The following is a 23051-nucleotide window of genomic DNA, read 5'->3' on the forward strand; positions in this document are numbered from 1 at the left end:
GTGAAACCCCGCGTCAGCAACCATGAATAGTGCTGGAGCGACTTCTGGCACGGAACCATAAGCTCCAAGTGGCCTCTGTACAATACGAACGCGCTTGCGACCGGGTGCTGGTGGCCATACATATGTACATATACAGGCAAGGACAGTCCGTCGTGGTTCGCAATTTTAGAATTGGCCCTGGCAACTCTAGAATATTGCATCAAATGGCCTTTTGCGCTTTAGGCTGACCTTTGGCCAAGAGGCGTTCACACCAAGTGCGCTCGTGCTCCGATTGGTCAGGCTCAGGTGAGTGGACCAGGACTAGCGCCTCAAGTGCTGGTACGGAGTCCTAGTGCATGTGTCAGTCAGTCCGTCAGCCAACAAGTGATTTGCGCTCAACTTGCATCAGAGAAACACTTGGGACTTGCCTGGGTGATGAACCTTGGACACCCAGTACCAAGGTACGTTGAAGCCAAGCTAGTGCCATTGTGCCGCTCACATCTTGATGGCAGGGCAGCGCACGTGTGCGGTGCTTGACTTGGCACTCCCGCCCTCTCCATCACGACATGTGCACCTGAACGTTGGAGCTGCGGCCAGCTCTTGGCGTAGTTACCGAGAAGTTACTTCTAGAGCTGCCAAGGGCTTGTTCATCATCGATACCCCGGGCCGGTTCTGATGGCCACTGGAGACCTGCCGTCGTGGCGATGACGGTTGTATGGCTCTGCACTCTGCTAACAATATTGTATGTACCTAGGGTCTGGTGTTTTCGACGCGTCAAACCAACACACACCTCTCATAAAGGTTAACAAGACACTTGGCTAGCTGGCAAGGTTTGGCTGTCTGGGGCCGGGCAGAGACACAGATACGCCCCCCGGTTCCCAGTCCTGTCAACGCCTCACTTTCCGAAGCCGTCTCGGAGTCGATGGGTGGGTGAATCGACTGTGTCCGCCCCCAACAAGCTCTGGAATCTAGAGCCTAGAGTCGAGGGTGATAGCAAAAGACCAAGCAAGACGTGACGGCGCATGATGCCGCTCCATTGAACCATCTGTCCAGTGCGCTCTGATACAGACTGGTGCCTGCATGCTTCTTTGCCGCCAGTCCTCCCAGTCCCGTCACCTCGCATTCTGAACCAACCCTTCTTCATCTGCTATTTTTCACTCTCTTTACACAATCATCTCCCGTCTTCCATATTTCGGGTTCCGCGTCCGCGCCTCTGCACAGCTGCCTCACTATTTTCGTCCGACCTCTTCTCGGTGACGATCCTGTCCTGACCGTCTTGCGACAGCCGGGCTGACTTGGGAACGCGACCCGAAGGCCATTTTCTCGTGCACGTTGGCTGTGGGCGGCTCAATTCACCCCAAGGCTGCCTGACACGGGCCCTCCATCTTTCTCGCCCCCAGTCGCCCTCTTCCGTTTTCGTTCGTTCCTGTTACTTACAATAGACGAAAGCCGACACACTGGAGTCGGACCCATCCCAGAACGTGAGTCCTCGCTACGCACCGGCATTGCACCTCTCGCAACAACGCGCCGTCGACGAAGCAGCTCACCGCACGTATTGTACGCATTACGCGCTGTCCAAGGCGACAACTCTCGCGTCCCGCGTGCCCACGAGCACCGAACCGTGGCACCCAACACCTGTCTACCGCTGAGGACTGAGCAGGACTGTAGAGGACCGGAGCGCACCCCCCGCGTGTACCCCGTACCGAGCACGATCAATCGATACTACTACTTGGAGACAGAGCCAAACTCGCATCCACCCTCCCACAGCACTGGGAACGAAAAGCACCTTGACCCGCGGGCCAACCGTAGCTCGCCTTGCATTACACCCACCACGCCCAAACCAGCCCACTGGACAACCATCAGGGCGACGGCTTGGATCTAAGGTACGCGGCTGGGACACGGCATATCCTGTGGGCGTGTCTGTGGGTCCCCACCCCAGTCCCTCCTGGGCATGTCTCTCTAGTGTCTCTGGTCCCTAGTCTCAGTCCCCTCGGTCCCCCTCTGTTCCCCTCTGTCCCTCGTCCCTTGCTTTTCCCTCTCACGTCCCTCTCAAATCCGTCGCCGCCGCTCTCCCATCCACCCTAGGTATTGAGTGTACGCCTCCCTCCACTCGTTCTAGCCAGTTCCAGCCCTGGACGCTTATGCTCACGTTTCCACGTCCCGGCATCACACCCCGTCCCAATCCGAACTACGGAGCACGGAGTTCGATCACTGGGACTGGGAAAGAGCCACCCACCCACTGCCTGCTGCCTGCTGCCCACGCATCCAAATCCACTTCATCCACCCACCCACCCGCTTCCTTCCTGCCTTGCCTGCTCCGTCTGCCTCTGCCTCTGCCTCTGCCTCTGCCTCTTGCTTGCGCCTGCGCCTGCGCCTGCATCTGGGTTTGCGCTTGCACCTGCGCCGCTGGGTCCTCTTAATCTGGGTGGTGTGCGCCTCTTCCCCGACTGCGCATCTTTTTGTCTCGTCCTCGTCACCGTTCATCATACCCTTCGTTGCACCTTTTTTGTTTCATCTCGCAAATTCCTATTCCGCCCAGCGTCGCATCATCACCGCCTCGCACTTGCTTCGATATCGTCTTTTTTTTTTGCTTCTTGTTGACCCGTCGCTTCGACCATAGAAAGAAAGACGTGTTCGCCCGGGACTCACGCACTGCATCCGCGTCCGCATCCGTATCCGCGACCACATCGACGGCGCTGATCGCCACCGACACGATCCTCAATTCACAACTGCACAACGTCACCCCCAGCCGCGCCGCGCGCGTCCACAGTCGCGATTTGGATTCCCAGATTGCGCCCCGTCTTCTTACAAGCTCTTGATTGCACAACGAGCCATATCCGTTGGCGACCATCCCTCCCTGCCTGGCTTGTTTGGCGTCGACTTCCTCGACCCTCCCTCTACCAGCGCATTCGATCGTGCCGTCGTGCTCAATACGCGCCCGCGCCGTACGTAAATAGCCCCGTTCGAGAGCTGCGTAAGTCGCTAAGATTGCCATCAGACTTTCGCGTCACAATTATTATTGTCATCACCACCGTCCCAGGCGCAGCGCATACAGCGATTATCCAGTGACGAAACCAACAATACCTTTTACGGCGACAGAATCCTACTCAGACGCGCCTAGTCGCCTCTCACACCAACTCTGAACTCGGCTTTTCTTCGCGACGAGCAACACCTTTCGACTTTGCGCATGCGATATACTCTATGGCGATGACTCCCGATCCTTGTGCACCACCATCTCAACAACCCAACTTGATAAGCGGCGCGTCGGCCAAGCCGCAGCTTTCCAATCGTAGCAGCCCGTTTCCGACGATAACTACAGCTTCCGACAAGATTTCCTCCATGGCTGCCGCCTCGAGCTTCTTGCCTGCGGCACAGACCTTCAGGCCCTCCCATTCAACTCAGTCACCCTACCCGCTCAACATGTCAACCGCCCACCTGTTCGAGCGCGAGCCCACCAAACCCGTCGGTACACCATTCTCAAGCACACCCACACCCATGGTCCGCGTTCTTATCCGTCGTCTACCTCTCAATACTTCTGAGGAGTCATTGCGCCTGATGGTTGTGTGGTCCAAGGAACTAGCCGATGTTGAGCTGCTGCCCGCTGACAAGTCCGAGGATGACGGCTTTCGTTCAGCTCTCTTGCGATTCAGAAGCATGGCTGGGGCACAGGAGGCCAAGACGATGCTGGATGGCCGATCCAATATTTCCAACGACGCCGAAATGATTGTCGAAGTTTTGTCAAATAGCCCACCGATAGCGAGACGAAACACGGTTGAGCAAGCGTCTGCCATGCCACCAGTGACTTCATCAACAGGGCCGGCACCAGTTCCGGCGTCACGACAACCTGCACGCTTCAACGGTTTCCAGCCTTTGGATAATAGCGTATCGCCGACTTCAAACAGCGTCTTCCCCGCTCATGAATTCATCCACCCTGATGCCAACTCGCATTATCAAAGCATTTTTTCTCCTCAATCGCCCATTGGGAACCACCTGAGCGAGCGTCCAAGGATATCTGGCAAGTCTCTCATTAGCAGTGATTTTGGTGACGACGACGAAACGAGTGATCTTCTCAAAGACCCTGTTGCCTATGCTGAGAACGGAGCCACTTCGCAACGCAGAGCTACCGCTCCCCAGATTCCCATTGGACGCATGGCTGGATTGTCGCTCAGCACGAACCCCTCTCAGGGTCCTGCGTCTCTGCCGCCATACATGACCCCATTATCGCCAGCCAACGCTCCGGCGCCTGGGCTTGGATATCCTGTCAATGGCCATGGTTTTCCGCGACACAACTTCCCTCCGGTGAATCCGGCTGATCAGAATCCACCATGCAATACTCTGTATGTTGGTAATTTGCCCATCGACACATCTGAGGAAGAACTCAAGGCCATGTTCTCCAAGCAGCGAGGGTACAAGAGACTCTGCTTCAGGACAAAGCAGAATGGACCAATGTGCTTTGTGGAATTTGAGGATGTTTCTTTTGCCACGAAGGCCCTTCACGAGCTTTATGGCCAGCCGCTCCATAACAGTGTTAAGGGCGGGATCCGGCTGAGCTTCTCAAAGAATCCCTTGGGCGTGAGATCCGGCCAGGCTCCCGGTCAGGGGGCCAATACCTCGATGGGTAATATGACAGGAATGATGAGCAATGGCACAAATGGGTTTGCTACTACTCATGGCCCCCCTCCGGGGCTTGCTGCACCACCTGGCCTAGGAAGCGGCCGAGGCAACTATAACTTGGCCTCTTCCATGAACACTGGGGGCAGTCGACCATATAACGCGGCTGGATTCCCTGGTGCTCCTACCCACCCGTGGAACACTCCTTACAACAACAGTGTTGCTACGGGGCCGAACAGTGGGCTTAACAACAACTCATCATATTTTCCAAGACATATGATGGGGAGGTAAGGGTACACTCCAAACGAAGTCCATTTAAACGACTTAAAGCGAGACATTATTCTGTCTGACCATTCCCTTTTCTTTTCTTTTCATTCATCTGGGTACGTTTTGTGGCCGATATTTGCCCGCTTCGGTTGACATACTTTACATTTCATCGATTCTTGGTCTATACAGCGTCAAGCCTCATTATGTCAAGACATTGAAAAGGAGTTGGTGCGTTTCCTTCATTACAGTGAGACTTTATACACTTGTTAGCGAAAAAAAAAGCATTGAACCTCTTTTCTCTCTTTTTTTTTTAAAAAAAAAGGGAAGAAAGGGGGAGAAAAAAAGAGAAAAAGTTGAGCGATCAAAAAAAAAAGAACAAAAAAAACCAAGGAGAAAAAAAAAGGAACAGTAAGGGTGCAAACACTATTTGCAGGAAGACAAAACAACATTGGAAACGTCAAACTGGATTTGGAGTTTATGACAGGTTGATGGTTGGGACTCTTTACGGTATGGAGCACTGGACGCATGGCATTGATTAAAGCTGGACAGGTTGCATGGTGTCGCAATACACCCGAGATACGGAGCACATGGAGAATACCCAAAGAGAGGGCGTACTTTTGCATTTGCACGGAGCGCGTCAAAGAGGAGTGTGTCTGTATTGGTGGATCTCTTGCATCGGGCCTGCAAATATTTTCGGGTGGGCAAAGATTCATGCATCTAGGGAATGTCTGGTAGGGCTCAAAAGAGGTTGCATTTTGTTCGGTCAGAAGGGATTTTATGGCGCAACACACGGCATGGGCAAGGTATCTTGGACTCTTTTGCGGCTGGGGATGACGGAATACCGTGATGGCGTTGGGGAAAGGAGACCAGACAGTCGCCTTGCTCTAGGTTGTCTGGTTCTGGGTGCTATTCTTGTCTTGGTACTGTCGTCCTCTGGAAGACGCGTCTTGGGACCGGTCCCTTGCTTGTCTCGAGAGACCAAGACATGGCGTTGCATTGCATTGAGTCGTGACTTTTGTTACGTTTGGTTGTAGTTGCTGGTTCTCTTTTCTTCTATTTCTTGATTCCCCCTTTCGTTTTCAATGGCAAAGTCAGGATGCATCACGTTACGGGTATTGCTATTTATTTATTTTTCCCTTTCTTTTTCAACCAGAGCGGCATTTGGGGACCACATTATGCATCGAGGGTTTTGTTTTGCTGTTTTGAATTGAGTGTTTGTCTTGTCGTCGCAGAAGGTTCATTTGTTGGTACTGCTGCTTCTTCTTTTTCTTTTTTGCACATTCTCTTGTTACTGCCGCGCTTTGTTGGGTGTTATGGCTTAATTCTGTTTTCCTATAGTCTGATGGTTTGCTATAGAAGTTTATTTCCCGATAACACAGCATGCAAATGCCAAGTTCTCGTTAACCCCTTTGCAATGTCTATTTCTCTTGACGTTTTGCATGTACGTGTGCGTCTTTGACAGTGCCGTGCAACATGTAATAAATATGTGAGCCTCGTGCGTGATGCGTCGATAGTGCCGGACGACAGAATGGGAAAAGTTTGAAACAGCGCAAGCCTCAGGCCGTGTGGTTCCGCCCATGTCCTTTGTCGATGCTGTCCGTCTTGGTGGCGTCACGGAGCAAGACTTGCTTCTGGAGCTTGCACAAAGGAGGGCAGCCCTGGTTCACTCCATGTATAACCGTTTTGAGATCGTTGTGAGGCGTGTTCTCGCTGCATAGGACCAGGACCGGGTGTCGTGTGCTTGAAAGAGCACAGTGTTTGGCATTTCTGGCCCATTCAGTGAGAAACCAGCGATTGTACCTGCGGGCTTGTGAAGGACTCCTTTGGAGATGGATTGCGCTGTGGGCATTTACAAAGGAGGCGCCCGCCGAGCCAGTTATATAGTCACGCATAACTGAAGTGATCTCTCTGACGAATCTTAACAAGAAGCAGATTTTTTTTGGGCAACATATCATGTAGAATCAAGAGCGGATATGCTTGTTTCGGAATCGGAGTTGGCTTCTAACCATGTTTTAGTGTAACGGTCAAAGGCGCAAGTGCAAAGCGTTTGTATGCAAGAGCATACTAGGGTCAGCCTGGATTTCTGGATTGTATTGAGTGTGCAAACGCTGACTTTTGTCATCGGCAGCTTCATGCACATCTGCCAGTGAAGGCAGTATCGTCCAGAGTAAGTGTTCGAGAACATTCCAAGGACGCTTTCTTCTTCATCGCGTTGGTCGTGCTTGGGGTATGTGCTATGGACAAACAGAAAGAACCTGGCAGAATTCATCTGGTCTTCTCCCCAACGGGGTCCAAGTGGGCAAACATGACGGCGGAAGGAACGCCATTGAAGATTGATTGTTGCACGCCCTTTGACGCTTTTCAGCCACAAAACCCACCTGTTGCATCTTAATGTAAATCAATAAACGTTGATCAATTTCCTTCTACAGGAACAGCTTCCGAACAGGGCTGCTGTGAACCACCCAGAAATCACTTCCCATTCTCAAGGTGTTGAACATGAAGGATACTGCTGCCCAACTCGTGGGAACAACCATGAGGAGCTGTACGCCCGTCTTTGCTCATCGGCGCAGCTACAAACCTCCCAAGGTGGTATAAAACATCCTATTGCGCCCGTATCTCGTGCTCGAGAAGTACTGACATGTAAAGATTCCTCTCTGAGAAAAAAGTCGATGAATCCCGCTTTTCTCAGGCAGACTCAAAGACCACCCAAGACACGCTTGACTTGGCTCCCCAGGAGTCTTCTCTTCAACCATGGATCCCCTGGACGAGAATCCAGTTGGTTCATTTTACGATTTCATGGTCCCATATCCGGCGGCTTACCTCAACAACATGTCCAACCGAGAACTGTACGGCTGGTTGATGTTCGAGATGCGCTTGTTCGTCATCCCAATCTTTCTCCCCCCCTGTTGAATCCTGTCTTTGCCATCTTGACTCTAACATTGCAAATAGTGACGTACTGGTGGCTGATCCGCAGAACGTGTCTGACGAACTCAAGGCCAGAGCAAGGTACGCGCACCCACAACCCTCAACTAGCCAAAAGTAACATTGAACCGTCGCAGAGGCTAACTAGTATTTTCTGTCTCCTTCAGCGCCATTAGCATTGACCGTCTTCCGGCGGGCGACCCCACCACATGGGTTCTTCCAGCAGACACCCAGGGGCTCGAACGACTGAAAAGCATTGTCAAAGAGCAACTTGACTGCCATTATCAACTGAGGGAAGACGGATGCGTGCCCTGGTTTGACAGCTCGCAAATCCAGCATGTCGTCTACAAGACCAAAGCCCAGCCGAGCATCACCGAGCTCTGGCGGGGCAAATACGACGACGGCAGCCGTGTTCTGTCCAAGCAGCTGCGGTTATGGAACAAGTTTCGCCTCTGGCAGACGCGGCGCCGCCAGCAAACACCTATCACGCTCCTCCAGGAAGAATCGCGTAGTCGCCTGGTGGAACTCGGAATCGGGGGCCATCTCTCCTTACTCAAGCTGCAGCCAAAGCAATCCACACAAACTGAGGCAACGACATTGCTGGAATATCTCGACTTCATTGACCGGTATTACGCGTCGAGCCATGCCCTTGTGCAGAGCTGCGAGAAAGGCCTCCGCGAAAACTGCGTTTGTGAACGGAACGTTCCTCCCAACAGGGGGCGACACTCGAAGAAGACGAGAAAAGGCCGTGCCGCAGGGGCTCCAAAGGGTCGATCATGTGTGGGCAAGTGCAAAGAGCGCGCCGTGGCCAATCTGGAAAACGCAAAACGCACGCTTGAGCTTCGCAATGCTATTTGGGGTCGGACTGTGAATCAACTGAACGAATGTAACCCCGACACCGTCGAATATCGGTATCCGGCGGCTCCACTCGAGACGGAAATTAAGACCGAGGATGCTGGCTCAGCTGTGCTTCCAACACGCCCTGAACAGGACCTGGATGTGGAAAAATAGTAGACTATAGACCACGCGAACAAGGCGCGAGGGGAGGACGACCAAGGGGATCACGGTCATATGAGGGGTCAACATATCCCCAGGGTTATTTGCGACGCAGTCCCAGAAATTCTGTAGTCAAGGGTTTGACAAACGGTCCCAAGTAGGGCCGAGGAGATTGAAGTGTGTTTGCGGCCTTGGCCGTTCTTTATTGTTTTTTTTTTTTGGCTTACCATGGATGGACTGCATTTGAGAAACTCAATGGGTTGTGGGAAACCATTATGGACGAGTAGGGCTTGGTGAAAGAGGCCCCTTTGAAGGAGAGGCCGCTCGTCATTGTCGCGCCGACACCAAAGAAAGGCGCTCGGTGGAAAAAAAGAGGTCAAAGGAGGAGAGTCGTTTCTCATTCAGTGCTGCTGACGCAAATGCTTGCTTTTTCCACTCTCTTCAACATTTAGAGTTAGAAAATCACTGCTATACTATACACTGTTTTTTTTTTAAAAAAAAAAGGAAACAGAGCATACCAATCGCCATTACAAATCATCGTGCGCCCACCCCGTCGTCATCGCCGTCCAGAGATCTTGAAATACGGGTTGCCCATCAGGTCCCTCGCCCAAGGACTCCATCATCAGCGGCTGATTGAGCGCAGCATCCCAAACAGGGAAATACGGCTCCATGCTTCCATCGAGCATTGGACATGTGATTCGCGCCGGGCTCTTGCCCTGGCGCTCTACGGCCGCCAGCCGCTTTTGATACTTTTCCCGCACGACACTCATGACAGTTCGACTTGCAGATAGAATGTCCACTTTCTTGGAGGCAGGTGTAAGATCAGACTTTTGCTGCGACATGCGCGCTAGATAATCGTCCAGTTTGAGCTGTGATCGCGCCCACTCAGAGTCCCAATCAGGGCATTCTTGAATTCTAAAGGATAGCCGAATGCCGAGTATCGTGGCTAGGATGGGGCGAGACCAGTCAACGATTGTAAAGCAGGAGAGTGCGGCGTCGTCCAGGCTCATGACTTCCTGGTAAAAGGCGGCCGTGCTGTACACACAGTCGTGTAATTTGGCGTTTGACAAGGGGCAAGGCTCCCATTTGTAGGATTCAGAGGGTGGTGGACGGGGGAATCTGAGGAGTGTGCCGCTGTCGAGGAACGCCTTCATGAAGAGGACTTGTACCCTCAGCGACACTTGCGGACAAGGTTAGAATGTGTCCCTTGGGGGAGGCAACAGTGGCCCAGGGTTCAGCAGTTGACTAACCCGAAATGCTGAGAGGAAAGGCCAGCGACGATTCCATCTGAGCCAACTCAAACTTGAAGCCAGCCACCATGATGCGTCTGTCTTCCTCCCCTTGGTCGTATTTTTCATTCAGCGTCTTCGAGGCCTGAGATAGAATACTCGTCACGCGAGTCTGTGCGGCGAGGACGATGTCGCCCTGTGTTTTGCCGTACTTTTCGAGAAGATCACAACATCTGGCTGTCCACGATGTGTATGGTACTTCGATGCCCTTGCCGCGTTTCCAAGTAGCGAGGAAGCTGGGTAGCCTGGTAAGAAAGTGGAATAACTGCAATACATGTATGGACAACTCACGACGACACGATGTAAAAGTAGCCCACATACACCCGTATTCGGTCAAGTTGATCGTCTGTGAGATTGGGCGTATCTGACCACATGTTCAGATCTGGCTGTTGTTGATCCAGCTCCAGATCATGAACCATATCTGCGGCCATTCTCATGTATTGGAAGGCTTGTTTGTTTTTGGGCCTTAGATGAAAGGGATACCTGTTGATGTTAGTAACAACAACAACAAGAAGAAGATGAAGGAAGAGAAGCGTGATTCAACATAAAGGTCGTCCTGGACAAACATACCAAGCACAATATATGAGTAAACCTTGAAGTAGTTCCAGGCTCCTCTCGCCGCCGGCAACAAACTTCAACCCCAGCACTTTTCTAAATTCCTCATCGTACAAAGTATGGCCCTGTAGCGTCTTGGAGCCAGAAGTAGACGACAGTATCGACAGCAGGACAAACGGCTTCGCCGCAGCCATTTGCCTAATAGGAGTATCCTCCGACAAGGTGATGAAGGGAAAGTATGTCAACATGGAGTGGAAGGACGTCAAGAGTGACTCGGCAGATGCCACGTTAAATGACGGCTTTGTGTGAAAGTCATGAATAGAATGGGACTGTGCGGACGAGGACGTCGGGGTCTGAATACTCCGCCCAGAGTCCGGAAAGGGAGACATTTCTTCGTCATCCTCGGGAAAGAGCCTGTCGATGACTACATCGTGCGTGTCGCGCAGAGTCTCAAAGTTGTCGTCGATTTCTGACCCTGTGGACACGGAGAAGTCGATGCTAAATGTGCTTGATGGACCAGGAGGAGCAGCTTGAGCCTGGTGGAGTTGTTGGTCCTGGTGGCTTTTCAACTCGCACATTTAGTATGACGATGACGATTGGGAGAAGAGTGATAGACCTACCTGGCATATTTTCTAGGGCGACGAGGTCGCGGAGTAGTTCGAGAGATGCATTCTCTCTTGGACTCTAGGCACCTGGCATGATTGTTAGCAGCGTCACGGGATGATGATGATGATGTGGCATGATGATAAATAATGCTCGCATGGTTGGACTCTACTTTTTGCAGACCCCCGGCTGGTCGCTGGGCTGGCACCGGATCTTAGTGGCTCGACAGGCTTCGCATGCAGTAGCCACTCTCTTTCGAGCCGGGTTGTCGCCTGTTCCAGCATCCAGGTTCATTGTATCGGCGCCAAGTCTGGGGAAGTTCAGGTGTTGACGGGGTCACTCGTTCATGCGGCACATTGGTTCGTAGGGCGACTTGCTGGCAGTACCCGTCCGTCTGCTTTAGTTGACGACGAGTCCAGTGCAAGGCTCATCTCTGCTACAGTCCAGGCAAGTAGGAAGTGATGTGGAGGGTGATGGGTCGTCCGAGTGTGAGTGACGTCGGTGGGAGGATGGATATCCGGACTCGGTCGGATATCTGGACGGGATGTAACTTTATGCACATGCATTACGGAGTAGGTAGTCATGTATACAGCTCTACTCCACTTGCCGCCATCCGTACGGACCAAGGTGTACCGAGTACATGCGATGATCCGAAAACAATAATAAATCGCAGGAGCATTAAAGTAAAGGGAAATGATTCGTAAATATTACCCTAGCATGGTTGCGCGGTAAAAATATATACAAGTTCCATGCCTTGATAAAAAGATGGCATCTTAGTTATTATTAGTTTAATACATGGTGAACGTCCAAGTGTTTGCCCGCCACTTCACAGTCGAAAACCCCGGACAGGCCCCTACCCAGCAAAGTAGACTCATTAGCATCCGGCGGCAAGTCCAACAAGTGGTACACTTGGTAATCAGGGCCAGCTACACTGAGCAAGAATAATACTGGGATCAGGTCAGTTACAATGACTAGGTTCGTGACTCGTAGACGGTACGAGAGTATTCCATCACATGTTGGTCAACTCGACGAAATACAGTAAACGCTGTCACTCATATTTGACAGCATCAAGTGTCGCCCAAGAATAGATATATCAGCGCCCATTACTCAACGGGTATAAACCCCAAACACAACGCCGCCGCCAAACACCAAGCTATAATACAACACGACTCAACTCAATCCAGTTGGGTCATTTTCAAACCGGGATTTTTGGTCTCCAGCGTAGAGTCCACAAACGTTTGCAACGGACTAGTCAGACTCGACGCTTCTTCCCTCACAGTTTTCACTCCGTGTTTGCCTTGTCTATGAGCCGCGATGTTCACGACGGCGCACCGCTCAGAACAATACACCGTAGCCTGCTTCGAGTCCAGACACGCCGTGCAGAGAACCGCCTTTGATATCGCATCCCCCATTTCGACATCTTCGTCAGTAAGTTGTACACACTTATCGCCAGCGTCGCAGTCATGCCGAGACTCAACGTGCTTATCCTATACCGCCATTAGCACTGCCGCTTTGATTGCTACATGACAAAAGATATCCACGTCTATTACTCACATGGCCCTTGGAGTAGCATTTCTCTGAGCAGTAAACTGTCAGCCCTGCGTCTCCGCCAATCTGGACAAGTGCCTGGCAAAGAGTACATGACAGAACGTCATTGGTGTCAAGTCTGTTCCCACAAACTAAACAGGGCGGTAGGTCGTACAACTCGGAACCAGCATTTTCAGTCTGAGCTCCCCGCAGACTCTTAGTCTGCATCTTGTTCTGCTCAAATGCTGTTTTGGCTCTTCGAAGCTCATCCAGGCGCCGTTGGTGGCTCTCGCGCTGCGGCTGTGCGTTTCTGCTCTGTTGAAAGTCCATGACGATTTTGTCGATAATGTCCTCGAGCGTCATGCCCTCGCTGTTTCTATACTCATCAAGATATTTCTGCGCGTTTGTAAAGGCTTCGCCTGTTGACTGGTTGATAAAGAACTCGGCAATATATAGCTTCTTCAATTCAGCAGCGTCATCTTTAACAGCGCCCACCTTTTCCGCAAAGTTGTCAACGCCATCAGGCCAGTCAGAGGGCTTCCCAATGCCCTCTAGCATTGTCTTTACCAGCTCCTCTCGCGATCTATCCGGATCATCCAGCATGCCGCGTAGCTCTTCCTGGTTGAATCCACGATCAGATACGGCGATAAATTCCGGGTATCTCCTCAGAACCCAGCGGTACCAAGCCTCCTTTTCGGATTCTATCCTGGCTTCAATAGACTTGAGGCTCCGCTTTCGCTCTTTGGCATCCTGAAATAGGCCGTCGAGTTCGTGCAAAAACGCCCTTCTCTGTGCAAACCATTCTCTGTCCTCACTCTCGCCGTATCTAGCCCGTACTGTGTCCATCAGCTTGCCGTAACATTTCTGGCATTCGGTGAAGTTTTCTTTGCCGCATTCTGCCTTGCATTCTGCCTTGATGGCACCCACTGCATCGGCACAAAGCTTCTTTTGACGCCTAGCAACGTTGAGTTCCGTCCAGTGCTCGGGCATAGCATGGGCTGACGGAGTACCCATTTTGGCTAATGTGAGGTAATATTTTTTGGGGACTGGAAGGCCAATGATTTCGCATGTATAGAGATCGGATGCCAGCTATTTATCCTATTGGTGTCTGATGGCATTCAAGTTGGAAGGTGGTGACAGTGAGACGTGTAACGGAGCCGGTAGAGTGAGTCTTTGAAATGAGGGCTCTTGTTGGCGTATGAGAAGCTAATTCTGAATGCATTCCGGGATTGAAGTCTCTTTCTCAATTTTTTTTAAGGCAGGATGGGATAATTCGCGATGAAATAGTAAACTTGAACATCATCTTGTCAATAGTAGCCGGGCTGAGAGATGTGCCAAGTGCCGAAGTTCAAGCGGCAACTGACCCACAACAACTTTCTGCAAAGCAACCGGTGACAGTATCGTCGCTGTCTCCTGCGAAGAGCTCGTACAGTATCTAACGAGACGTGTTCCCGATACTCCAGAACTTGAATCGCCGGCTGTATATCAACAGTAGTATTCTGCATAAACTACCGCCACTCTACTGCCGAAAATGGTGTGTTCAACCACGAGATATGCCAAAACTCAACTAACAGCAAACAGGCTGACAAGCTCCGCACTCAACAAGAGCTCGAACGCCTGCAGGCGAAATACATTGGAACCGGCCACCCCGATACGACAAGCTGGGAATGGCGAACAAACATTCAGCGCGACACATATGCTTCCATCGCCGGCCATCGACCGTTGTTGTCCTATGTAGCTCTTGCCGAGAACGAGCCGCTGGTTAAGGTTCGCGCAAGAATGATTCGGGTACGAGGCCTCCTTATAATTATACTGTTGTGCCAAAACTATCAGCGGGCTAACTATGAAGTTACAGAAAATGATCCAACCCGCCGGCCCGCCGCCACCTCGTGAGGAATAACGTGTCAAACTGTGAGGTCCGGGAAGGAGAGAAATGCATTAATGGGGTTTTTGGGTATCGACTGTGTTTCTGGTGCATTAGGAGGTGTTGCTGGGGCGTTTTGGGGGGCAAATATCCGCGCGATTAGAATAAATATATGACCATGGATCGTGAGGTTCCAGGATATTCACTGTCCGTTCCGCCAAAGTTGCCTGAAATTAGTTCGTTTCCAGGTTTCATGGGCATCATTAGCCCAAGGGTGCGGCTAGTCGTCTTCACTCTCATTCTCCCCTCGTTTCCTCTTCATTTCCGTCATCCCTCGTCGTTGGCGACTCCTTTATGCCAAGACTAGCGTTCAGCTTCTTCTCCAAGTCCTCTGATGATCCCCCGTACAACTCTCGCACCAATCCACGTACACCGTCCAGCCCAATTTCTTCTTTTGCCCTAGGCCCAACGTGCCATGTAATGGTTTGCTCGCCATCTTGGCCGAGCGGTGGGCGTTCTACCCTCTTTATGACATAGCCATGTTTTTCCATTTTCTTCAGCGTCGTTTCCGTCTTCTCACTTGAGACATTCTGGTCGGCATTTAAACGAAGAAGATATCGCCTCAGCTTCTGTTCGCTTAGTTCGCCGCCATTTAGCCATATGAACGACACAACCAGTGTATAGAACGCAACATATGTTGCTTCATCGTCCGAGGTGGGGATTCTGGACGGCTTGATGATGGCTGCACTGCGATATTCGTCTGGCAAAGTTGACGTCAAAATATAGGCGCCAGATCCAATTTTCGCCTGTGAATTTGACTTCATCGCTATGCAAATGGGTCAGCCTTCCTTTTCTTCGAAGCTGTCGAGCCAAAAACTACCAGCTGTTCGGGCGTACCTTGTCTTTTCTCTTGCAGGGACATTTTCTCTCTAACTGGAAGCTCTCGGAGCTCCATGCCCCAAACAAGTTTTAATTGCTTTTGTGCTAGCGCGAAAATTCTTTTAAAAGATCGCCCCTGGTTGCCAAGAACTTGGATAGCGTCAGTATGTATCGCATTTCCTTAGATACACAAGTTTTCTTTACCTCTCTCCTTAATACCGTCACGGCGTATGGGCGTCCGTGAATATTCGCATGATAAGGCATAGCGAACGAGCTTCTTGGCGAGCTGATCATCTGCACTGCTGCCAGCCTCACCATCGACATCCATCCCATCCTCGGAGTCGTTATCGAAATCATTATCGGGATCACGGCGATTCGCTCGCTGCCTAGACGGTACGCCATCTTCTGGGTCTTCGTCATCCACCTGCAAAAGATATTATTAGCCATGCAAGCGACTTACTGGGGACGTAGGGTCGTACAGGCCGCCTTCTCCTTTGTTTCACGGGCATTTTTCCTTTCACTGAGTAAGCGAAAAATGGCACCACTAGGTTGTGGCAAATGAAAAACGTCTTCAGGATAATTAGAACTCGAAATTGGATCGAATGTCGTGTAGTTGATATTCCATGTTAACCGCGGGGCATTAAATGGACGGACGCGATGCAAGTCACCTACGCGTCTGCATTTGTGACATCAATTTAATCGTGCCTGACCCACTTATTTTAGGTCGTGAGGGCAACCGACCACCTAAAATAAGTGGGACAGCCACAATTAATATGGAGCGCTCTACGGAGAACGCCTGATCATTCTTATCGATAAACCCTGACGTCGCAAATTTCCAGGAGCTCCTGTACGGGCATTTGGGATCCCAACTTGATGCGTCGTCAAGCAAAGCAGCTTTTCATTCCCTGCTGAGCCCGTTGCACCGTTTGCGTTTTTACTTCCCCCATGCTCGCGAGGGCGGTACGGCTGCCGCGGATATGCCTGGTATGCCGTCTGGGCATACTTCGCCAAGCCGCTGCTGTTCCCATTCGATGCCCATCGAGCCCTACGAACAGACGACAAGTACGATATGCTTCCGATTTTTCGCCGCAGAGTAAGGAGAGAATAGAGGCACTTATATCAGGAGCGCTTGACGATATTGAATCGCATTCCAAGCATAACGGTGTAAAAAAAAACCGACTCAATCAAAAAAGAAAGGGCCAGCAGCGAGGCGATGTTCATGATGAACCTGCTGAATGGGAACTTGATCCGGGGAAGGACTCTGGCTTGCCTGACACTGGCGATATGAATGTGACCGAAAAAGCGAATGCCTCTATTAAAAATGCGCCGATTCAAGAAACTGCAACCAGCAAGGAACCATCAACACCTCCCCGACCGATGTCAATGCCTAGAAGCCAGCCTCATTTCGATACGGAACAGCTGCCCGACGAATTCGTGTACCGTCACAGTCTGGGCATTGACGCTTTGGGAAAACCTGTCGATGCAATTATTATCAAGAACCCTAACAAAATGAGGGATACTAAGAGGCGAACAACTCGGAGCATGAAGGAAGCTCAACATGTTGATGGGACCGTGGCCCGTTTCACTTGGCAGGACGTTATACCCCAAGGGAAAGAACCAGAAGAATCAGACTTTTTGAAAAACATTGAGGAGATACGACCCAAAGACACCTTCATTGTCAGAAGGAAAGACTTTGACAAGTTGATTGGTTACCTGGTTGATGGATTCCTTGCAGCACAGCTTCAAACATACTTTGACCGCGCAACCTGCAACAAGATTTTGGTTCATGCTGATACATATCCGTACTCTTGGCTAACTGAGCAAAGTCCATGGGCCGCTGCCGAGACATTGGATTTGAGCTCGCACAAGGGGAAGCAACAGCAAGCAGTCGCAATTCTGACTGGAATATGGAAACTGGAGATTCAGGAGCATATAGAAGGAATTGGGAGAACTGTAGTCTGGCTGAAGCCAGATATTTTCAATCTGATTGCCAGTAAGATCAACCGCGTGTAGTATTAAACTGCTTGGGCTAACATATTCCCACAGATCCCCAAAGCGGCATCATCGGGAGACTCAGCGCCGATTTCTTGGACAAGTCAAACAAGGAAATAATAACTTCAAGACCAGAAGACTACAGGCTAAGCATCTACGCCCGCAAGTCAACTGTTTCTACGATTTTGGCACGACTCGACGAGATTGTGCAGACGATAAAATCTCAAACTATTTCTGTTCAGCGAGTAAATCAAGAAAATCTAGAAACATCAGTCTTAATGGAGCTTGAGAAAATAACAAAGACTGCTTTGAGGTATAATGCAACAACTTCCGTACGTTAAAACTTGTATTACCTCTAGCATGTAGCGAACACTTGGCTAATGATGATAAAGACGCTCGATGTATCATGGCTCGCCGAAACTGATGTCTCCAACGGAAAGACAGAAGGTCCAGCTGACATTGTTTTGAGATTACTAATTGGCCGAGAAACCTCATCACAACACGCAGATGTTCATATTCTTCCGAAAACTCGGCAAAAGAAGGGGGTATTCCTAACCCATCAAAGGGATAAACGAGGCATGGCTTGGAGAGATAAGCTCCGGTACTGGTCTCGCTACGTCAATCCTATCGGCAAATCGACAGAGGAGACTATGAGTCCGGGCTTCGGCGACAGTATCATCCTGGAACAACCTAACGCGTCATCTCTCAAAGAAAATCTTGAAGTCACGGCAGTATTTGGTCACATCCTGCATACCAAACAAAGTATTCGCACAGATAATCTGACCAAATCTCGCCGGGTACTTTGCCCAATTATTCCCCATCCTGCCGCTCTTACTTCCATCACAGCCGACACATCTGCTCCCAGTACCCAAAAGACAGCCATCGTCCTCAATTTCGCGCCGGAAAGCCCACCAGAAGCCTCCTCCCCAGGCACCTCTCAACTTGTTCGTCTACGGTTACCAATCAGCCCGTTCACCGACCTATCCAAATTTTCATTCCCGGATGCATCAGTTCTGGAGGCAGTAATGCCGTGGCAAGAAAGCGACATTATGCTTCCGGACAACAGCGTAGACGTCCGCCTGACTCAAAAGCGACTGGTTCCTCTCGATGCCCATCAACATTCCCTCCAGGCATTTTTGCAAGCTTCCGATTTCAACCTCCTGCAAGGGCGTCTCAGAACACCCAGTAGAGCCAGCTTTGCTATACCACGTTTCTCATCAATTGAACAGAGCACCTCGTCAACAGACCTAGTTGCAACACCATACATGTTCATGGGCCTTGAGATCCACCAAACCATCGACATGGAATGGCAATCCCACACCCTTCGCTACAGCAGCATTGAAGCCGGACAGCATGGCGGACAGCAGCAAATGCTATCCCTAGTAGCCGGCCCCCCAGGCGACCAAGGCAGTGCTACCACTCAACAATTACAGAGTTTCCTGGAACTGGTTAAGGAAACAGCTTGCGGAGCACACTTTTCATGGGACCAAGGCTACAGACTGATGAGCGGGCGGTCCGCTGAGCAATTTAGCTGGGATATGATGGACACGGAATATGCCAAACAAGATGCTGCTACTGCGGAGGAAACAAATCAAGGGTTGGGGCCAGAACACGGCCGCGAGGGCCATGAAGCAGCGTCGCCTCATCAGCCTCAGCGAGCTCTCGACACCACCAAGATGAAGAATGAGGTGACGGACAATTCTCAGACGATCCAATCGTTGGATGAGTCGCTACGCAAGACGGAATCCACGACTGATAAATAGAAACTTGTAAAACTAGAAGAAAAAATACTTGTACAATAATTAACCAGCATATACACTTTCTAATCAAATGACATCATGAAGACAAGAATAAGCCCCCAGTCAAAGTGGGACAGGAATACCCCATCCATCAAGTTTAAAGTGTTTCCCCACGATCAAGCGACAGGACCGCCGATGGGTGTTGGACTGCGTATCGAAACTTTGCGATCCCAGCCCGGCACGGCGGAGTACACGAACGGGTATTGTGCAGACTCTATCGTGCTGTTCGGCAGCAAGTTTTACAAGCATCGACGCATCGAAGAACGGCAATATGCATCATATGGAACACATCTCATTCACACGTCACATGGCGCTGGGTTAACAGATTGATTGTTTTTTTTTTGACATATTTTTTTTTGGAATCACTTCTAGACTCTATTTTTTTTCACTTCCTTAGCACATCATGAAACCAATCAAACCTTGTTTCTCATTAAATGTGCCACCTAGACAAATAGCCGAGTGCTCATCCATAGCAAAGTAGATCATTTCGTCGTAGAAGTGAGAACATTACGTCCCGGTATCCAGCCCAAAAAGCAACACAAGATTTCAACGACTTTGATCGCTTATTTCTTGCCAGCCTTGGCAGCAGACTTGGTGACCTTACCGGAACCAGCAGCGGCCTTCTCGACGGACTTGATGACACCGACAGCGACGGTCTGACGCATGTCACGGACGGCGAAACGACCCAGGGGAGGGTAGTCGGTGAAAGCCTCAACGCACATAGGCTTGGAGGGAACCATCTTGACGATGGCAGAGTCACCAGACTTGATGAACTTGGGGGCAGACTCAACAGCCTTACCGGTACGTCGGTCAATCTTCTCCTTGATCTCAGAGAACTTGCATGCAATATGGGCGGTGTGGCAATCGAGGACGGGAGCGTAACCAGCACCGACCTGGCCGGGGTGGTTGAGAACGATGACCTGGGCATCGAAGGAAGCGGCACCCATGGGGGGGTCGTTCTTGGAGTCACCAGCAACGTTACCACGGCGGATTTCCTTGACGGAGACGTTCTTCACGTTGAAACCAACGTTGTCACCGGGGACACCCTCGGTAAGCTGCTCGTGGTGCATTTCCACGGACTTAACTTCAGTGGTGACGTTGGAGGGAGCGAAGGTAACGACCATACCAGGCTTGAGGACACCAGTCTCGATACGGCCGACAGGGACAGTTCCAATACCGCCGATCTTGTACACATCCTGGAGGGGAAGACGGAGGGGCTTGTCGGTGGGACGCTTGGGGGGCTCAATGGCGTCAATGGCCTCGAGGAGGGTCTTGCCGGTGGACTTGCCAGCCTTGGTCTCCTTCTCCCAACCCTTGTACCAGGGGCAGTTGGTGGAGGGCTGAAGCATGTTGTCACCGTTGAAACCTGAGATGGGGACGAAGGCGACGGTCTTGGGGTTGTAGCCGACCTTCTTGATGAAGTTGGAAGTCTCCTTGATGATTTCCTGGTAACGGGCCTCGGCCCACTTGGCGGTGTCCATCTTGTTGATGGCGACAATGAGCTGCTTGACACCCAGGGTGTAGGCGAGCAGAGCGTGCTCACGGGTCTGGCCATCCTTGGAGATACCAGCCTCGAACTCACCAGTACCGGCAGCGATAATGAGAATAGCGCAGTCAGCCTGGGATGTACCAGTGATCATGTTCTTGATGAAGTCACGGTGACCGGGAGCGTCTGTGGGAGGGGCATTAGCATTCAATTTGGGAGAACAGTATGCGGTCAGTTGGCGCAAGTCGACATACCAATGACGGTGACATAGTACTTGGGAGTCTCGAACTTCCAGAGGGCAATGTCGATGGTGATACCACGCTCACGCTCGGCCTTGAGCTTGTCAAGAACCCATGCGTACTTGAAGGAACCCTTGCCGAGTTCAGCGGCTTCCTATACAGCGATCCAAATTAGTTTCATGTTTTTTCCTCTGAAAGCAACGACAACGTTATGGTTTCAACAGCCAGAGACACAAAGAGACACCCTCGACAGCTGGCGGGGTATGGTGCCCCACCAAAGTCCAAGATAAAGGCCCCGCGAAAATTTTCGTGTCACAGTGAGGGGTAATGGCCGACAGGCAGCGGGAAACCCCATAGGGTTCATCGCCAAACAATAGCAGATCATTAATCGGAGTGGTTTGGCTTACCTTCTCGAACTTCTCAATGGTACGCTTGTCGATACCACCGCACTGGTAGATCAAGTGACCAGTGGTGGTAGACTTGCCGGAGTCGACGTGGCTGTGAGGACCAGTCAGTTATCACAAACTCGAGACGGCGAAGAGTGTAGGCTCCGAAACATACCCCTACGACAAGCAAGTCAGTATAACAGCTTCTACAAGGCTCGAAATGGAGGCAGGCGACTTACGATAACGACCACGTTGATGTGAGTCTTGTCGTCCTTACCCATTTTGAAGGTATTAGATTATTGAGATTTGCAGTGTGTCCTGACGGAAAGTGTCTTGTCAAAAGAGTCAGCAGCTGATATCTTCCATCCGTCTGCATCAATGATGTTGATGAAGAAGAGGATTGTTGATGAGGACCAACTTACAAATTCGCAGATCGGATGCTTGAACCGGGTATGCGAGACGAGGAGCGAAAAGAGAGAAAAATTCGCAAAGAGGTGGTGGGAGGAGGAGATTTAAAAAAGGTGAGTGGAGGAGGGGTGGAGTGACTGATGCTGGCTGCGGCGCGGGGCAACAGAGCAACGAGCACTGAGGGGAGACCACCTTGACCAGCTAGCCCTAACAGGCCAGAAGTTTTTTTTTCTCCCCTCTGGGCTGCACCAAAGTCACTTGCAAGATTTTTTTTTGCTTTTTAGCGCCATGTTGTGCGTGGCGCAAGCCAATCAGCGGCCTGGCCTTGGCCCGGTGCTTCGTCATGTACCAGATGTACCTAGGAGTCCTTTACTACCAGTTCACCCGGTCACGATGACGGGCGAGCCTTGGAGGGGCAAAGAGGCCGCTGAGCTTTGCATCAAGGCTGCCCTTGGAAACGACAAAGCCGCGGTGATGCACAAGTGAGGAAAGCTATAGGATACGAGTTTTTGACTGGAAAGCCGTAAGCTTATTCGAATATGAAGATGCACCATGAAATACAGCACTTTCTTCCTCTTGGTGCAACGTGGGCGTTGCCGCGCCGCGCCGCACATCGTGATGTGTCTCTCATGCTAAAGCTGCGACAATTCTGCGGACTCAACGTGGCTTTCTGAGCCCAGAGTTACTGAGATTGGATTTAATAGGACGAGGCTGTCTTTCTCTCAGCGCTTCGAGCCTTGAATAAAGATGCCGGCACGAGGAACCAAGAGCGGCGTCCTCTTGGCACAAATCACCAACAGCCTTCCCTCAACCCTCGTTCATCGTCCGAAAAAGAAGGTACATGGCATCTGTTAGCAGGTACAAAGTGGAGACGAGATTAGAACTAAGGAGAGAAAAAAAATTCAAAGGGACCCCGATTTTCCTGTGAGACAGAACCAGTCAGTTTCATCAATCGTTGCTGGCGGCCGGAGCTGTGTCTGCCCAACCCCTCCTTAGCGCAAGGCCCAAACAGAAAAAAAAATTTAAAAAATATCAGAAACCCTCTCCGGTACCAAGTTTGCCGTTGCCAGTAGTCGAGTCGTACTCACTCAGTGTGTGGTTTGTGACGAGACTCGACGGCGTGAGCCACGGCAAACGGTTGGGCAACCTGAGGCCATAGCATTTTAACCCTCTGATGGATTCAGATTTCGGGGTATACGCATGGCTATCTGGAGAATAGAAACATGATTGTATTATATGTATTTTGGCC

At 51.0% G+C, this 23051-nt stretch overlaps 8 protein-coding genes across 8 annotated transcripts; 4 read left to right on the forward strand and 4 right to left on the reverse strand.

Moving 5' to 3' along the window:
• Positions 1-3186: 3186 nt before the first annotated feature.
• scw1 (Cell wall integrity protein scw1) lies at positions 3187-4881 on the forward strand (the record flags this gene model as incomplete). Its single annotated transcript, XM_014686189.1, has 1 exon — positions 3187-4881. One exon carries the CDS (start codon positions 3187-3189, stop codon positions 4879-4881), a length of 1695 nt encoding a protein of 564 aa, XP_014541675.1.
• Positions 4882-7608: 2727 nt separating this feature from the next.
• On the forward strand, positions 7609-8790 carry G6M90_00g090180 (uncharacterized protein; the record flags this gene model as incomplete). Its single annotated transcript, XM_014686190.1, has 3 exons — positions 7609-7733; positions 7807-7863; positions 7947-8790. 3 exons carry the CDS (start codon positions 7609-7611, stop codon positions 8788-8790), a joined length of 1026 nt encoding a protein of 341 aa, XP_014541676.1.
• Positions 8791-9302: 512 nt separating this feature from the next.
• himD_4 (Transcription factor himD) lies at positions 9303-11516 on the reverse strand (the record flags this gene model as incomplete). The annotated part of the gene is made up of 6 exons (XM_014686191.1): positions 9303-9955; positions 10026-10300; positions 10356-10547; positions 10635-11180; positions 11240-11311; positions 11395-11516. 6 exons carry the CDS (start codon positions 11514-11516, stop codon positions 9303-9305), a joined length of 1860 nt encoding a protein of 619 aa, XP_014541677.1.
• Positions 11517-12397: 881 nt separating this feature from the next.
• On the reverse strand, positions 12398-13763 carry G6M90_00g090200 (uncharacterized protein; the record flags this gene model as incomplete). Its single annotated transcript, XM_014686192.1, has 2 exons — positions 12398-12709; positions 12777-13763. 2 exons carry the CDS (start codon positions 13761-13763, stop codon positions 12398-12400), a joined length of 1299 nt encoding a protein of 432 aa, XP_014541678.1.
• Positions 13764-14280: 517 nt separating this feature from the next.
• SF3B5 (Splicing factor 3B subunit 5) lies at positions 14281-14649 on the forward strand (the record flags this gene model as incomplete). Its single annotated transcript, XM_014686193.1, has 3 exons — positions 14281-14283; positions 14331-14537; positions 14605-14649. The coding sequence occupies 3 exons, from the start codon at positions 14281-14283 to the stop codon at positions 14647-14649; spliced, it is 255 nt and encodes an 84-aa protein (XP_014541679.1).
• Positions 14650-14909: 260 nt separating this feature from the next.
• On the reverse strand, positions 14910-16001 carry nse3 (Non-structural maintenance of chromosome element 3; the record flags this gene model as incomplete). Its single annotated transcript, XM_014686194.1, has 4 exons — positions 14910-15439; positions 15511-15642; positions 15697-15916; positions 15972-16001. The coding sequence occupies 4 exons, from the start codon at positions 15999-16001 to the stop codon at positions 14910-14912; spliced, it is 912 nt and encodes a 303-aa protein (XP_014541680.1).
• Positions 16002-16437: 436 nt separating this feature from the next.
• Positions 16438-19247, forward strand: G6M90_00g090230 (uncharacterized protein; the record flags this gene model as incomplete). Its single annotated transcript, XM_066131368.1, has 3 exons — positions 16438-17485; positions 17539-17816; positions 17877-19247. The coding sequence occupies 3 exons, from the start codon at positions 16438-16440 to the stop codon at positions 19245-19247; spliced, it is 2697 nt and encodes an 898-aa protein (XP_065987347.1).
• Positions 19248-19846: 599 nt separating this feature from the next.
• TEF (Elongation factor 1-alpha) lies at positions 19847-21675 on the reverse strand (the record flags this gene model as incomplete). Its single annotated transcript, XM_014686196.1, has 5 exons — positions 19847-20955; positions 21024-21162; positions 21416-21506; positions 21531-21571; positions 21634-21675. 5 exons carry the CDS (start codon positions 21673-21675, stop codon positions 19847-19849), a joined length of 1422 nt encoding a protein of 473 aa, XP_014541682.1.
• Between the last annotated feature and the right edge of the window lie 1376 nt (positions 21676-23051).

Source organism: Metarhizium brunneum, chromosome 5 (assembly GCF_013426205.1).
Source record: "Metarhizium brunneum chromosome 5, complete sequence".
In the NCBI taxonomy this organism is placed as follows: Eukaryota; Fungi; Ascomycota; class Sordariomycetes; order Hypocreales; family Clavicipitaceae; genus Metarhizium; species Metarhizium brunneum.